The sequence below is a fragment of the Eucalyptus grandis genome, chromosome 7 (genome assembly GCF_016545825.1).
Source record: "Eucalyptus grandis isolate ANBG69807.140 chromosome 7, ASM1654582v1, whole genome shotgun sequence".
In the NCBI taxonomy this organism is placed as follows: domain Eukaryota; kingdom Viridiplantae; phylum Streptophyta; class Magnoliopsida; order Myrtales; family Myrtaceae; genus Eucalyptus; species Eucalyptus grandis.
Window position 1 is genome coordinate 28,781,749 of NC_052618.1, and position 17,509 is coordinate 28,799,257.

The window sequence follows — 17,509 nt, forward strand, 5'->3', positions numbered from 1 at the left end:
CGATATTGGAATTACGTGTTGAAAACTTGTATGTCAGAATTCTGACTCAAGTGTCGGAGAGTGTCGAGAAAGTTAACCAAGTGTCGGATTTCCAACACGTGTTGACCGAGCGTCGGAGAATGTCGGACACGTGTCGAAGTGTCCGACACGACACGAAAGCTTTTGGAGAGTGTCGATGCTTCTTAGACCATCACTACATCTACCAAGGGCTTACATGAGTGGCTAATGCTTGCCAACAAAAATGTATAACTCGTTGTTGTATCCTTTCTCCCGCATGATCACTGCCTTTCCCTAAGCTTCATGTCAATGGCCTATGCTTGCCCAACAAGTACCCATCTTCGGTTTTTCCTGTGAGTCATACTCAAGACCAATGAAGGGTTTGATCTCTATGGAAATATGGTAACAAATGGTATTCACACATACAATTTAGAAACCTTATTCTGATACCATTTGTCACAAAATGAGCCGATAGGCCTCGATCATGGGATTGTAAAGCACTTGGTGAGCCAATTAATCCAGCTAGCCTTTCTTTCTAAGGATTGCTCCAATGGCTTGTATTGTGAAACGCGTCATTGTAACCAATCCTTCTATATCTCTGGTCAATATGGCATTTCATCATCCCGAGCATAGCACTGTCTTGTTTCAACATAACAATAGGTTTTTTAGCAGTATGATTAACAAGTGTTGGGATACTCAATAACAAGACCTGTTTCAAAATTGTGGTAGCAAATAACAATTGATATTACAAAGCATGAGAGTGTTATTGTAAATAAAGAAAGCCTGAAATGCATTCAAGTTCAGTGCACCTGAGTATTTGGAAAAGATGGTTTTTGGTTCCCCCAAAAAAAAAAAAAAAAAAAAAGAGGATGAGTTATATTGAATTGATAAAAATTGTGAAAGAGTACTCTATTGATTTTGGACAAGAAAATAAATAGCATGAAATTTAAAGAAAATTAATGATGGTATTAAAGATAAATAGACATTTTGTCATTGATTGCGTGAGTAATCGTTCCAAAGATTACAATGTAGGTTTTCATATCCTACTAACAATTGTTACTGCATAGGTCGTGGATTTGGAATCCAGAATAAGCTTCCTAATCTGATCGGCAGTAAGAAGAAGTTTCAAATACTAGATACAATTTTCTATCACCTCCTAGCAATTATTTGCTTGTGTGGACCTTCTGTCTGTCTTCAATTGACGTGGCACCAGTCTTTTGTTCTATCTATTTATTGCATTACCTCAACATTTGACCAAAATCTAAGGTGGCTTGCTGTCAATGATTTTGTCAATCAATCTTTCGTTAGTCTCAGTGAAGGCTTGCGTCAATAACCCTTGCACTTTGATTTGCCAATCTCCTTCATTGTCAACAAGCTTACAGGTTGTTGGCTGTCTTGTTTAGTGAAGATTTCTTTTCTGACCAAATCTCGTTCTCGTTGACAGAGTCCTCTACTCGATTATTAAGAGTTGGTCATCTTTTGGTGTCAACAATTTGAAAGCAGCTATTTTTGGTATATACTTGTCATGATTCACACATACACTCTGGGCCTATTACTAAAGAGAATTAAAAAAAAAAAAGGAAAGAAATAAATCTGTGAGATACTCGTTCATCCTAAGGGTGGACTTTGCCTGAGTGCACTATACTTTGTAGTTGACCCAGCGAGTCCGCAACTAAGATGAAAGTATAAGAATTGGGTTTTCAAGTAAACATGTGGTAACTATGAATTAGAAATGTGAAAGTTAAAGTCAAGAACATATGAAAGGGAAACACATTTCTTTATTTCGTTTACGAGGAATCAGTCACAAAATTATTCCAGACCTGAAATAACTTATTGTTTTCTAGTATAAGAACAACCCAATATAACTTCAACAGAGACAGATAATCATAGCATGAACAAACTCGAAAAGGAAAATAGAAGAAAGAGAAGAAAAGAATGACTTCAGTAACATAACAAGCATTGGCACTGCCTCTTCCGTAGCTTATCGGGGCCGATCAGCCGTGCCACTTCCACGGGCGAGGAAGTGACACGACGGAGAACCGCATCTTCCCCGTGGAGCAGTGGAAGCCGCCGCTCTCCCCGCATGCAAAGAAGTAAAACTTCCACTTCTGGCTCAATGTGAACTCGAAGCCATCTCCCGCCCCATCCGACACGTTGGCCACCATGGTTGCCCTCTTGAGGTCACACCTCATGTAGCTCCAGAAGCTTGGGAACATGTAGACGCTGTGCGGATGCGTGTTACTGTCGCTTGGTGGGTCGTACTTGAACACTGCAAGTACCGGAATCAATGTTGTTTAAAATAGTATATCACAATGAATGATCCAGAAACACTTGTTGAGCATGCTTGACAAAGAAGTATTTGTTTTTCGAAGTATTGATCGTGCATACACAAGGATCGCTAGCTGCAATTTTTCCTTCCTTGTCTGGTCGCTTAAATAGTGCCACGGATCACTTTTCTACAAAACCTACAATGCTACTTAGACTACTCATTTTTTGTTTGAGGAGGGTTAATAAGGCGATTCTGCTTCTTAATTATCCTCGCAAAGCATTTATTTTAAGCAAGTAATTCGAAAAACATTAGCACTCTACTTCTACTTCTTATGCATAAGATTGCATTATATAAAAGTCCCATCATGACTGAATGTCTAGACAAAAACGTTGTGCGAGGACGAACTCGTATCAATTCTAATACCATCATCGATCAATCACCCATATCAACTGTTAAAATGAAAATTAAGAACAAACTTACGCAGACAAAAATTGGGGCATGATAGATACTGAATCCAGATATGAATAGTGGTAAGCTATAGTAGTGACTTACCAAGAGTGTCGTTGACGTAAAAGGGGCCGTTCTTGTTAGCCCAGGTGCTGTAATCGAATCCGAAATGCCAATTCTCGGACCCTCCAACGACAACCTTCGTCGGAGGGACCTCGGTGGGACCATTGTCTTGCTTCGGAGGCCAAGCGTAGCCATTGTTGTTGTTCCACCCTGGATAGGCCAGTGAAGCTCCCATCATCACTGAAGCTATCACGACAAGCACCATCGCTCTTCCAAATTTCATAGCCATTGCCATCGTTTGGAGGGTGATTAAGGAACTAGACAAGTACAAATCTTCAGATGTTGGGGAACTGGTTGGTGCATTCAAAGAATGTCTGATGGGCTTTATATAGGAGTAATAACTTAGTGGAATTTTTTTATGTTTGAGCTTTAAAATGAAAACTGGTAGTGGAAAACGGCCAAATGGACCTTTTTTTCTTCATGAATAGATTGGGTTGGTGTGAGACGGAGATAATGTGTTTTCACTGTTAAGAGTCAACTCCTTCCTTTCTTGTTTTTGAGCGGGTCTCTCCAAGAAAGATCCGCGTACAGCAGTGGAACATGAAGTGAATATGTAACCAGGACAATTTTAATAATATTTTAGTATTTTTTAATTTTTTATTATTTTTCTGATTTTTTTCTTTCTTTTCTTTTTGCTTTCTTTTCCTATTGCTGGTGGCCACCCTAGCTTAGAGGGCCGGCCTCAACCAAGCCATGCAAGACCGACCTTCGCCCGGACTAGGTGAGGCCGGCTAGGCGGCCTCACCTGCACGCATCGGTGGGCGAGATTGCTTTGGCCTTGGCGAGGCTGGCCTTGCCAAATTTGGCAAGGGAGCCCTCGCCGGGGCTCACCTAGGTGAGCATTAGCCTTGCCCATGCTAGATCTAGCGAGGCCACCTTGGTTTGGGTGAGGGTTGGCCTCGCCAGATCTAGCCTAGGTGAGGCCGACCCTCACCGGGGCTCACCCTCACCTTGTCAAGCCTCACATTTGGCAAGTGAGGCTAGCTGGTCAATCATGGTTGGTGGTTGGTCATCGCCTATGGCTGGTGGTTGGCCATTGGCAATAGGGAAAGAAGAAAGCAAAAAGGAAAAAATCAAAAAAATCAAAAATAATAAAAATAATAAAAAAACATTAAACGTTATTAAAAATTATCCATGTCAGCGCTAGTGGTCCTATATGACACTGTTGGTGTCCACATATAGCGATTTTCTATCAAAATTGGCTAAATAGACTCAATTGGTAAGAAGTGAAAATGTTTAGGACTGAATTAATATAATTAAAATATTTAAAACTTTTTAGATAATTTTCCCTCTAGTTAACCAACTATTAAACAAATCCATCTCACTTGCCTTTAGAATCAGATACCTAAATGCGCCATTTTTTATGATGTACACTTATGAATGTGATGTACCCTTATGCTCAACATTGAAAACCAACAACTTAAGAGGGGTATGGAAAGAAACAAATAGGTCAAGAACCCTATGTTTTTGGCTTAGTGTTTACGATCCAAACTTTTGAGTATGTTCTGTACAGCTTTTTCATAGCAATTATAGCTGTGAAAAGAAATTTTGCAACTTGTATAAGGTGTTTGACAAATTTCTCATAGCTGCAGTTCTCTCAATTAACTTTTAGGAAGCTAATTCGACCAGTTTTAAGGTGTTGCAACTTTAAAAACTTAAATTACCAAATACACTTGTTACAATACTTCTTAGCATAGCAACAAGGCGACATAGCTACAGTTACAACACATCACTGCTATACCATTTAGACACTCTGTGAATTATTTACTTGGCATAGGTTTGATAACCATACCACTAAATGAAAACATTGCATATTTTGGCCAGCCACCAAATTCAGATTGGTATCTTATTTAGTCTATAAGGTTAGTGGAGTTCTTCATAGGTGGGAGTCTCCTCTAATCCTAATACACAAATATCCTCACATAAGGAGTGTAACTAAACGTTGAGGGTGAAGAGAAGTCTCATTGAGCTAATGACATAGAGGGTAACTAAGGAGAAACACTTGAACTTTGGATCATCATTATTCCGCATCAAGAATGATGGATTCCAAAACAGATGCAAACTCGATTATATGTGCTTTTTATTTGACTTATGGAGATTTTGGGTGCTGTTTTTGTGGCTTACAAGACATAGGAATGCAATGGTAACCACCTTGTGACCACCTCAAACGGCAACCCAACTTTACCTTACCTCTGATCTGGGATCATCTGGACTTAACACATTACACCTAACATTAATATATATATATATATATATATATATATATATATAGAGAGAGAGAGAGAGAGAGAGAGAGAGAGAGAGAGAGAGAGAGAGAGTTGCTGCTACTGGTGCGGTAAGGGTCACAGGTGATCGTGCTCGAATAGACAAGCAAAGCAAAAGAAATGGGAAAAAAAGGCAGAAATGGGAATGGTGAAAAAGAATAAGTCAACCACTGACGGCTACCTTAGTTTGATTTCTTATCTTCTTGAGAGATTGGCGTGGAGATACATGATTAAGGAAGCAAGATTTCACAACCTACAGACGAACATAATACTCATAGTGGCTTGCAAAATTTATATAGAATAGGATTAGACAAAGAAGAAGAAGAAGAAGAAGATTAAATCCAAATCTCTCAACATTCCTAGTAGGTGATGTGCAATTATTTTCTAAATTTTGAGGATCACAATCCATAGCAAATGGTTCTCCTCGTTGTGCGATCAAAGAAAGAAGCAGGAACGACTAAGTTGGGCTACCAAGTACTGCGCCCACCATTTGAAATTCCACGACCCAAAATAAGCCAAACTTGTGTCAGTCTCGGAAAGAATTTTCTAATCAAGATCAAGTCAACAAAAAGCGAATGAAGATCAGGACAACATGTAAGAAAAGTATAGTCTCGTGGGTCGTAGCAAAGGAAAACAAAATCAAGCGATGAATTCACTAAAAGCTGGCCTTTTGCAAATTAAACACCCTCATCATCACTGCTTGACCTAATCAGTCGGGCCCGTTTTGACTTGGTCCATGTGGAAGGAAATTTCTTGGAAAAGAACCCTCAACTACATCCGAAGAAATTGTCATATCAATTATATAATTTATTGTATGTATGCCAAATTAATTCTAAACTTTTCTATAATTGCACAACTTACAAAAGATTAGACATTATCAATGTAAAAATAACATAAATAAACGGTGACTAGAATCGAACATTGGTAAAAGTATTAGGGCGTTGGATTTAGGATTGAGATCTTAATTTAGGATGGCTTATACATTAGATATCCCGATATTACCAAACGTAAATTCGTCGCTTTAAATTCATAGTTTATGCCCTTTAACTGAATTGTGTATTTTCTTAAACTGGAAAATTACGTTTGAGTTTAGAATGAGTTATAGGAAAAGATGAGACTAATCCCTCCGCGTGCTCCAGAGATGGAACTTCAGAGAGTCAAACCACTATGAGGATACGTTCTTAAAGTAAGAATAATTCTCTGCAGACTACTTCATTATTTTGACATTGTTGATCCAAAGTTGACCCAAGCAAAGAAAAAAAAAAGCCATTTTAATGCAAGAATTCAAATCATGAACTTATTGTTGTTTTACCTGTAATAGCATTGACATAAGTGTATAAACTGGTAAGCGAGGCGCTGCCTAAATAGAAGTGTAGTTGTATTACGTTTGGGTGATGGGATTCTGACGATCGAGGGAGAAGCTCTCATCATCCGTCCGCTTTATTTTGAATTTTTTTTTAATTAAGAATTTATCGAACTCGTTAAACGAGTACTATGAGAAATTTTATGAATCTAGTAAAAGAGGAAAACCTAAAAAATAAAACAGTGTATTTAGCGGTTTTTATAGGAAACCCGCGCGAGCTTTGAGAGTGTTAAACACATTTCCCCCCGAACTTGCAACTATTATATAGTAACCCGTTGGACTTTTATTTTGTCACAACCGTTAATCTCCATTTTTTTTCGTTGGCATGTGCAATACACATCACTGTTATTTACTGTATAAAAAAAGTAGAAATGAGAAAAAAAAAATAGATTAAGTAAAATACTAATAATAGAAAAATAAGTAGCAATAAAATACCAGCCAATAATTTGTAAAAACTTGATAAATACAGATGCTTTAATAAACCATATTAACATATTTTTTTAAAAAGAATAAACACACAGTAAGTAAAAAGGGAAAATTCCACAATAATAAAAAGGTCAAATGCCAATAAATTAGTTACTCCTTATGCACATTTAAAGGGTTAATTAACTTGACAATGATTGATTGATAAAAATATTTAAAGGAATTTAAAGTAACTGATGTCCTCAACTCACATAAGGAACTAATTGACCAAAATTAAGGTGATATTTTATACATTTCCATTGATCAATTATTTTTTATATTTAATTAATTATTTAAGTGCATAATAAGTGTCCATTTTTTGTTATTTGATCTTATTGTTATTAATGCCTTTTTTTTCCTTTTTCCTTAGGTGTCTTTCTTTTCTTTTAAATATCTTTTCAGTTCTATTAATATACCAATAATTATATTTTTTTTAAACATGATTATTGATATTTATTGTAAAGAGAGATTACCGTCAGAAAATGAGATAAATATATAGGTTTACCCCTTAACAATCATGTGCACTGTACACTCTAAACTACATATTTAACGGAGGATTAACAATTGTTACAAAATCAAAGTCCGAGGGGTAATATGTAATAGTTGTAGGGGCAAACGTGTACTATCCTCAAAGTTCGAGATAGTTTTGTGCAATTACCTCTTATATTTATTTGGTTTTGGTTACTTAGATCTATGTCTAGATAGAACAACAATGACCAATTGGGAACTTTACCGATAACTACATCATTCATTAGCTTGAAATAGTTGGTCTTTTGCCTTTAATTTTAGGCAACTGCTGCATTATCTTCATGAAATCCAAAAGTGATTAGAGGTTCAATAAAGAAAAGGTTAGACATAATTTATGTAAGAAAACGAAAAATAACGACTAATATCAAACCTTTCTAAAAGCTTGAAGGCATTGAATTTAGGATTAATTTCTTAGTTTAGAATGGTAATTTACAGGTTACGTTTAAATTACTCAATGAGTTATATATCAACAATCCAATTGAATGCCTAGATTAGCCTTCATCACCCAAACTACTTCGATTTAAGCGAACATAAATTCATCGCTCTTAAGTTCATAGTTCCCTTTCATCCCTATTAATATAATCCTATATTTAAGAAAATGATAAACGAGTGCCCTAACTTTCGTATGACACTCAATGAAGTGCTATAACATTTTATTTTATTTTTTATCACTTGAGTACCATAACTTTGTACTGTTCTCATTTGATTGGCACGTGTGGTGAATATTTTTTAAAAACTATGAGTGATCGATGTTACATCACTTAAATGAACATTTTTTAGAATCATGTCACTCAAGTGATCATAAAAAAGTTACAACATTAATGTGAACAGTGTATGGTAGTTATGACATTTGGGGTATCCTTATTCCATTTGTTTTCTTAAGCATAAAATTAGCTCCGAATCTTGGAATTTCACAGAGTGGACCACTATCTAAATATATTCTTAAAAGAAAGAATTCCCTGGAAAAGTACGTCATCATTTTGAGATTGTTGATCGAGAGTTGACCAAAGAAAAAAAGAAAAGAAAAGAAATTTCAACTCAAACGTTCAAGTAAGAAAGCTATTGTTGTTTTAATTGTCATAACATTGGGCATGTGTGAAAGCAAGACGTTTCGTAATTACAGGTCTACTTGTATTACGTTGGGTTGATGGGACTCTGACGATTAAGGAAGAAGCTCTATTTGAATCCGCTTTATTTTGAATTTTAATAAAAGAAAATATTTATGGAACTGGTTGAACGACTACTATGTGAAATTTCCCGCATTGAGTAAATATAAGAGAAAAACTAAAAAATTTAAACATGTGTTTAGGGAAATTGTACTAAACCCTCCTCAACTTGAAGGTGGTACACGTTTGCCCCCGAACTTCCAATTGTTACATAATTTCCCCTTGAACTTTCATCCTTTGCAATGCATGTGACTTATAAGTAGTTAAAGTAGATGCATAAGACTTAAGGAGAAAAATTATATTTTTATCTCAATCTATCCTAAGAGAATCTCTTTCTTAAATTTTGACCAAATATAACCGTGTTAACATAACCAAGTAAGCTATATTAAACCACTAGGATTCGCCCCAGTAGTCACCCTTCCAACTTGGAAGGGGAAGGTGAGGGGTTCAAATCCCCACCTTCTCAAAAGGGGATGGGGTGGGGACGCGTGAGTTTCAAGAGTGGGTTTCGACTCCCACGCCTTGCAAGAGATAGGGCAAAAGTCTGAGAGTGAGTGTAGAGTAGGGATAGAGTAAGACTGACAAAAAAAAAAAAAAAGTAAGCTATATTAAGAAAAGGAATAAATACAAATTAGATTAAAAAGGAAAAATGCCTCAAGAGTAGAAAGGTCAAATGGAAAATTAGTTACTCATTAAATGTATTTCAAAAGTTAATTAATGTTAAAATTTATTCGATTAATAAAAATATTAAAAAATTATAAAAGCAAATAATGTTCTCAACTCATTAAAAAATTATTAACTAAAATTAAGATGATATTTAATTTTTTTTAATTAACTAACCATTTAAAATGCATAATGAGTGTGTAATATTTGGTATTTGAGCATTTTTATTACTGAGACTTTTTTTCCTTTTCCCTTAATTGTGTTTCTTTTATCTAAAATATGCCACAAATTTTTAATCTTTTTTAGTATTATTAATGATATCTTTTTTTTATGATATGAATATTTTAGTTAATTAAATATCCATTTTGTTAGTTTTTAAATCTTCACAAATATCAAGGGGAGATAGAGATCTCCTTTTAAAATTGAGATAAAGTACATAATTACACTGGAAATGTGTAGCATGCTAACAGAAAATACAGTAGATGGTTAATTTTCATGGATAATGTATAATGATTAAAATTTTATGAGCAAAAGTGTACTACTTCCAAAATTTAGGTGAAGTCTTGAGTAATTTCCCCATGTATTAATTTCGTTTGGGTCACTTAGATCTCCGTCCAGATAGAATGACAGTTAGGAACTTTAAAGGTAACTAAATTCTCCATTAGTTCAAATAGTTGGAAATTTCACTTTAATCTTGGGCAAGTGCTACATTTTCTTGGGCTCTTTCATAAAAATTCACAAGCGAGGTCGTCTCCACCGTTCATTTTCAAGGAAGCAATAAACACTGTTGGATATTATGCATTTTGGGTAAGATTTATTACAAAGTGCAAAGTTACTAGAAGTTAATTATATGGAAATAATATCCAGTGTTGGGAAATTATTAAACATTAGGAACTTCACTGGTAACTGCAAATTACATCTTAAAACGAAAATGTTCAGTAACTACTTGCCAAATTTACTAATCATTAAAGAGAGAATACATATTCATGTGAGAAAGTTGCTTCTTATCATATAGTCCAATTTACTTAGGATATTCATAGGTTACTAACTAACTTCGGATGAATTTACACTACTATAAAGTTAGTAACTTACTGAAAAGTCTAGAAAATTAATAATTTCTCAAAGGAGCAAACTTACTTTTGTATTCGTAAAAGTCCAGAAATTTTCTTCTTCTTATTTTTATTTATTTATTATTATCTTGATCATACCATCTTTTCTCATTTTTCTCTAATTATTCTATGCATTTTAATTAATTCTTATGTACTTGAGTTAAAAAAAAATGTGATTTGACTAAAGATCCAAGAACAAATACAATTTCACTCTTGAAAAATTACAGGTTAATAACGTGCAAATTAAGAAATAGATAGAGAATTGACCATTGAAACAAATGAAATTTTATGTAAAGGTCTAAAGTGTTTCGTAAAGAGCGCCATTTTAAAAGTTGATGGAGTTTTGTGTAATTTCTCCTTACATTTATTACATAGATTCCAGTTTAGTAGTCTATTGACAAGTTCATAAACATCTATTGACGTTCTTAATTATTGTAAGATTGCACCAAGATTACTTTTAACTATGGGAATTTAAAATGAACTTAGATAAAGCATAGATAACTTGTAGAAGAGAACTTAGTTTCCAGATTGAATTACCAAAATAAAAATAAAAATAAAAAATTACTTCTCATAGTGAATGAAAATTAATTGACCACGTGTGCAATTAAATGTGGTTAATAACTTTTTATTTACTTGTAATGATACGTTATTAGTAGACTTTTTCCATGCTTCTTTTGACTATAAGCATCCATTTTAAGGTAATTGACTCAGATACCATCGTCATATCACATTCTTGTGAGTGATATTTTTCAAGGGTAGGTGAAGTTTTTCAAGGATCTACATTGGAGATTGTAATACCCTTAATTTTGACATGGACAACATCTTTTTATTTATTTATGAATTTACTCAAATGTGTTTTGTGGGCCAGCTAACAAGATTGCTCGAAAGGAATTTACAGGTAAAATCTTGTGTAAGCAAGTACCATGATATTTGGTGGCAAAATCAATCCATTTTGGTCATGGTGACTCGAGAAATGGAAAGGGCTTTGTCAAATTCAAGAGATGACTCGAGAAATACGAAATGAGAAAGGTAAAAGTGAAGACAAACTTCATACTTCATTGGAAAAGTATATTAACCTTACTGAGAAGACAAAAAAAAAAAGGAAAAAATAGAGATGCAGCAAAAATTAAAAGCTCGAGTATTTGGACAAATCTTGTGCCCAAAAACATCTTGCAGTATCTTATAGGAAGCTTATTAAACACAATTTACCTAGCCGTTTGAGCCGCAACCGTAACCTAGCAACATCTCCTCGTGATACGCATCCCAATCAATCAATCCATAGATTGGCTCGAGTTTTGGAGAGGCATTGGCTTCCCTCGCCCCATGGTAAAGCCCCTTGTGCCGTCCGGCATTCTCGGGCCCTTTAGCACCTGCTTTGGCATGGTTTCGGACTGGACGACGATTGTGTTGCCCGCCTGCGGTGAAGGAGCGAGAACTCCGTGCCCACTTTGTGCTCGTCCTCGCAACTTTCCACGGCCCCTAGCCCATCCCTTTTTCAAGCCCGCTGCATATTCTTCCGCCTAAGACGATGCGTCACGTATAAAAAGTATCAAAAGATCAGAATCTTAATCAAAGGCTACATATTTTAAAAAGATAGGCATGGGGAACATTTTCTTTGTTGGAAATTGCTACGGTTAGGGGCCAATGGCAGAAAATTTGGTAACTAACATACTGAGAATTTGTTCAAGGGTTATCAGCTGATTTCAGAAGGAAGATAGCAATAAGTACATTAGCCTCAAGACAGAGTTCTGAATTGCTTGGGTGCAAATCGTCTGTAGGATCAGAAAGTAGTCCCTCCTCCTCGTCTAGTATAGTATCGAAATCAAACTTTCTATTCTTCAAGACAGATTTCGGCTGCACAATCACGTACAATAGTCAAGACTTTTGGCAACGAATCATACAGGGTGTATTATATTTGTTATTGTACTATTGCAGAGGAGATACCGTGCGCCGAAGAAGTAATCTGACTCGAAGTCCTTTCCTCCAGTCCCTTTCGTCGTTTAACTTCTCAACCTGGGTAAGTATAATCATCACTACTGTAACATCTGATTAAGAAATTAAAAGGATATAAATTGCATTCACAAGCATGTTACAACATACCGCCATTTCTGCAGTCTCAGTGCTGTCGTATTCTATCAGCGCGTGAAGCTGTGAATAAACGGACACCCAATTACAAAGATGAGGTTAATTATCTAGAAGTGAAAGCCAATGGTCAAGCTCATCCCATGTACCTTGTTACGAATAAAGATGTCGCCTATGGGGCGGGAAGAATTCGACTCTTGGGGATGGCATATTCGGATGTTTCTAACACTATCCAAGAACAACAGTAAATAGTGAGATTTTTACATGATTTTAGCATAAATAGGAACATTGCGAGGATAAGTTGAGTTCTTGCAAACCTTCCTACTGCGCTGAATATCTTTTCTAGATTATGGTAAGAATGATCTTCAGGCAAATTCTCCACCACAATGGTGCGAGACTGCAAGTTAGAGAGCACAAAATTGGCAATGAACAAATTGTTTTCATCATGTACTATTCCATATTTTTGGATATCACAAACAAACCTGCAAATCCTCCTTTTCCTTTTCGGTGAAAGGTGATCGACGTCTAACTCTCTTTCCGTCACTACTGACAACCTTTTTTGGGGCATTAAGATCATCAAGGATCATTTACCAAATAGCAGGAAACCTTTTCAAGTTTTAATCAACTTTGAAGGAGAAATTCAAGCAATTTGACGAGAAGAAATCTCACGAGATTTGGAGAGGACCGCAATGCTTGTGCGAGCAACTGATTGTTGGTCACGAGGGATTTGATTTTCTTTGTGTTAGCAATGATTGATATTGGAACTGCGAAATGTCACAAGTTGCGATGCACGGAAATTCAAAGAATTGTATGTGAATTAGAAACATTGAAAAAGATATCAAATCAAGTGATCATGTTGAGGTCCTTACCATAACCTTCAGGATCTTTGCTTACTTGTTTAGCAATGAAGTCATTGGAGAGCAAGCTCATGCTGCTAAACAGATATTCAGCCTGTTTTTGTGCATAAAGAAACACTCTCAAGCTCAACTGAACTCGCCAGAATATTCTTGCCACATCACACATGAGAGAGATAATTAGCCATTTAAGAGGCCAGCTTCTTTTCTTTAACGCATTTAGACAAGTTATTTCTTCTGCTTAATGAATACAAACCATGTGAAAAACATAATATTTGAATCTGGAGGAAGTATCTGACCCAAAATAAATAAATAAATAAATTCTGGAGGAAGTAAATTCATTCATCTTTGCAAGAGAGAATTCATGGCATGGACTCTTGCACATTTAATTGCAAAGACTGGTGTCATGGTAAGAGAAGGTCGACACAGAGAACAATGTGCGGTACCAAGAATCTCCTCAACTTACAGTAATCATACGCATATATCTAGAAAATTATCCTAATTATCTCTAACATATCTCAACTGAAAAATGGAAAATATTTCGTAGTCCTGTATCTCATCAAGGGTATGTTCCGTTTCACTCTTTTTGTGAGAGGAAGAAAATCAGATCGAACATGGTGAATGACCAACAAATCTCGACCACAACCACCATATCACGAAAATGCATGTTTGGTAAGAGCATAAATGTATTTGAAAGTTAAAGAAAGCCGACGTTTCAATAGGATAACATCAGCTGAACCTGTCCTATATCATTCTCTCTATGCGTGTTCTCATTATCAAATAGCTTTTCCCTCGCCAAACTGTCCATCTAATTGCATTAACGAAAAACTAAGGGATCCACGATCCTAATTATCAGAAACAAACATCATAAGGTAAAGTAATAATCCTGACAAATGCATAAACATTAGCAGGAAACAAAGTAAAAAAAAAAATCAATTAAAACCTGCTTGACGACTTTCTTTTGAAGGTCATAACTGAGACCATTCTTGGGACAATGAGAAGGCACCAGGTTGATGTCGGGAATGGAGTAACTAGATGGCTCTATCTGGTCCCCAAAGTAGAGCCATTCAGATCCTGCACTAGACCCATCAAATAACTGAAAGCATGGATAGTAATAGCCAGAGAGATCGGGCATCTGGGTGCGCGATCTGGGCACGAACTCAGCCGCCTGGGCATTGAATTTGAAGGACGCATTGATGCCGTGACTCTCTCCTATCACCATTTTCGCGCTATCGCTGCCTCTCTCGTGAGCTTCTGCTTGCGCCATTTTTCTTTGTTTTTTGCCTAATCTGTAGCCGCTCTATTCGAAATGTCTTCTCCTTAGTTTTGGGCTTCTTCTTCCTGAGATCTCTATCTCCATCTCCTGTTCCTCTCTCTCTCTAGTAGAAGTGACCATGTGTGATGTTGAACCCACCTTTCGCGCGCAAGTACGGACATCTTTCTCTCCGACGAGATAGAAAGAAGAAGAGGACCGCCTTATTACTCTTAACCACTGGGGGCGGAGTTTGACCAGATTTTTAAGGATCGGAATTACTAAATACGGGAGTTTACAATTCTTCACTACCACAAGTTATTTAGTTCAATCAATGAAGGGTGACGGAATCAGTTGCTTCGTTAACGTAACATTTATTATATTTTTCCATAAGTTTCGCGCTTATATTTTTTCATCCATGGTTACTCAAGAGTGAGATAAACGCATGGCATCCGTTATATCCTCAAAGATAAACTGACACACGCGATAGAATAGAGAGTAATTTCAGCACAGGCCGTCAGCACTATTTTTTATTTTTTATTTTGTTTATGTTTACACAAATGACCTTATACATATCTTGTTTGAGAGATTGAGTATCCTTGAGTTAGAGGCAGATAAAAGTGCTTTCTAAATTTATTTTTTTCAAAGTGATGGTCTATGTTATACTTGGGAGAATTATCCAATCAATTTTGAACCTATTGTATTAATACCAATTAAGTTCGAAACATTTTAATTTTGCTAATATAGTTCTAAACCTTTGTGGAATTATAATGTAGTCCTTCTAGCCAATTTTTGCTAGAAATTGTTGACGTAATAGTGTACAATATAGGATAACCGGTGATGAATTGACCACCACTTCAACAATTTATGGTGAAAATCAGCTGGAATGATTATTTTGGAACTTTACGCAAAAGTTTAGGATTGAATTGACAAAATTAAAAATTTTAGGATTGAATTAGCATTCGTACAATAGACTTAGGATTAATGGATAATTTTCCTGTTATACTTTTTTAAAATTAAATATGCCACTTTTTGGCCAGAATTTGAGTTACTTCTTTGTGTTTAGTCATTCGACGAGTCAAATTTTAGCACATTCGATGTTTAAGATCCCTGATTATATTAAGCTTTTTATGTTATGTGGTATGCTAATGTAGTAATTAGATTATAACTTTAGTTACTGTTCATTGAAAAAAAAAACTTACTGCATACAAACTGATACAAGTTCTAAAGGGCTTCCCTAAACAAAGTGTTGATGGTGTCATGCAAAACCGAAAGCAGGAACAAATGCAAACAATTTAACCGAGATGAATACCAAAAAAAAAAACTTGAAATGGAGAATTTACGTGGTTTGACTCGATGTGCTTATTTCATATCACTTGGATTGATGAGAAGTTCCACTGTAACAAAGTGCAGTCGTTATAATCACACCTAAATAGCTGACAAACTTAATCAAAGTGATACAAACCCTGGTATTTTGACATCTCCGAGAACTCTTTCTCGAGTAAGGTTTAACGTAATGAAAAAAATACAAAGGCGTATTAAAAAAAAAAAAAAAAAACGACGCAAAAAATTATTAGATTCCCTATCTAAGAGTTGGTCCAGTTACAAAAAAGTGACGTTGACCTTCTTTCTTCCCTCAAAGGAGAAAGCGAACGACCAGCTTTTGTTTTCCTTAGAAGATGGATAAAGTAACTTCTTTGTTATTTCAATCAGAATAAAAGGGGACTTTTTTTTTTTTTGTCAGTGAATAAAAGGGGACTTTAGTGAGTAGATCTTACGATGAAAGAAGATGTGCTACATATTTCTTCTTCTTGAGATCCAACTCAGCGAGCTCTAGATTTCTCGGCCATGGAGGCCAAAATGTTGAGATAAGTGAGCTTCAAGTCTCACGGCCATGGAAGCAGTGAGCCACGATCTCCAGCTCGAGCAACAGTGGGCTCGAGCTCGAGATATGGATATTTCGAATTCGACAAAGACGGCTGCAAACTCAAGTAGCCATGCCAGTCAGAAGCTCTTGAGCTCAAGATTTAGTGAGCTTCAAACTTGGCATGGTAATTGTGATCTCAAAACTCAAGAAGACAAGGGCACGAGCTTGAGATTTTATGAGCTCCAGGTACGGCCATGCTGGATATGAGCTCCAGGTTCGAGCGGACGGGCATGGTTATGGGCTTGAGTAGCCATGGTGACCTCAAAGGACGAGCGATCATAACAAGACATGTATCCCCCCCTCCCCCCGCTCTCTCCATTTGCCACTACATAATTATTGTAAGCGAATCATAACAAGAAATGCATGCTCTAACGTCCATTTCAGCATCGAGAAAAAAGTATAATAGAAGGAATAAAGTGGAACATTTCAAAAAGTAGAGGAACCCTTCTGAATTATAATTTTAAAAAAAAAGGAATATAGGGAGATTTTGATTTGAGGACAAAAGTTCAAAGCACAATAATGACGTCATACTTAGGTTTTGTAGGACTTTTTGGAAAAGTAGTTGAGAAAATGCAAAGGATATTAAATTAACAAACTTTTTTGAAATGCAAATTGTTTTGATTAAATTATAGTTTGAAAGTTCATTGTAAAATAACTTTAGGCAAAATAGTGTTTGGAAAAAAAAATTGCAAAGGAATTTTATTATTTTCTTACTAAAGAAAAAGGAAAAATCCAAACCCTTTGCCGAAGCTTGCGAAGGGCTTAATTCACTAGCAACCCAAATCTAGTGTCGGTAGTCATCATTTGAGGTCACACGACCTAGGCAGTTGTGCAATGTTAGGCGGCCCTCACCTGGGTCACATGGATCCTAGAGGGGATGGTGCAACCGTAGGTGATTGTTGCTTGGGTTGCTCAACGTTGCTAGCCCGTTGCTAGCCGCTCTCCTACAAATAAGATGAACAATTATAATGAGGGCAAAATTGGAAAAAGAAAATTTGGTGAG

General features: G+C 36.0%; 2 protein-coding genes across 2 annotated transcripts; both read right to left on the reverse strand.

The window, feature by feature from the left end:
* Nucleotides 1-1,905: 1,905 nt before the first annotated feature.
* LOC104453229 lies at nt 1,906-3,107 on the reverse strand. Its single transcript, XM_010067752.3, has 2 exons — nt 2,819-3,107; nt 1,906-2,266 (listed from the first exon to the last, which is right to left on the reverse strand). Exons 1-2 carry the CDS (start codon nt 3,069-3,071, stop codon nt 1,992-1,994), a joined length of 528 nt encoding a protein of 175 aa, XP_010066054.2. The 5' UTR covers nt 3,072-3,107; the 3' UTR covers nt 1,906-1,991.
* An 8,410-nt stretch (nt 3,108-11,517) lies between these two features.
* Nucleotides 11,518-13,521, reverse strand: LOC104453230 (la-related protein 6C). Its single transcript, XM_018876964.2, has 9 exons — nt 13,343-13,521; nt 13,143-13,237; nt 12,956-13,027; nt 12,791-12,870; nt 12,623-12,701; nt 12,492-12,539; nt 12,336-12,404; nt 12,120-12,245; nt 11,518-11,911 (listed from the first exon to the last, which is right to left on the reverse strand). The coding sequence occupies exons 1-9, from the start codon at nt 13,494-13,496 to the stop codon at nt 11,663-11,665; spliced, it is 972 nt and encodes a 323-aa protein (XP_018732509.2). The 5' UTR covers nt 13,497-13,521; the 3' UTR covers nt 11,518-11,662.
* Nucleotides 13,522-17,509: the final 3,988 nt, after the last annotated feature.

Coding starts and splice junctions, on each gene's coding strand:
- LOC104453229 (XM_010067752.3), bottom strand. CDS start 3,071: ATGGCAATGGCTATGAAATTTGGAAGAGCGATGGTGCTTGTCGTGATA. Junction 2,267..2,818: donor TTACGTCAACGACACTCTTG/GTAAGTCACTAC, acceptor CGGTACTTGCAG/TGTTCAAGTACGACCCACCA.
- LOC104453230 (XM_018876964.2), bottom strand. CDS start 13,496: ATGTGTGATGTGGCAAGAATATTCTGGCGAGTTCAGTTGAGCTTGAGA. Junction 12,405..12,491: donor CTGAGACTGCAGAAATGGCG/GTATGTTGTAAC, acceptor ATACTTACCCAG/GTTGAGAAGTTAAACGACGA. Junction 11,912..12,119: donor AACTCTGTCTTGAGGCTAAT/GTACTTATTGCT, acceptor GCATCGTCTTAG/GCGGAAGAATATGCAGCGGG.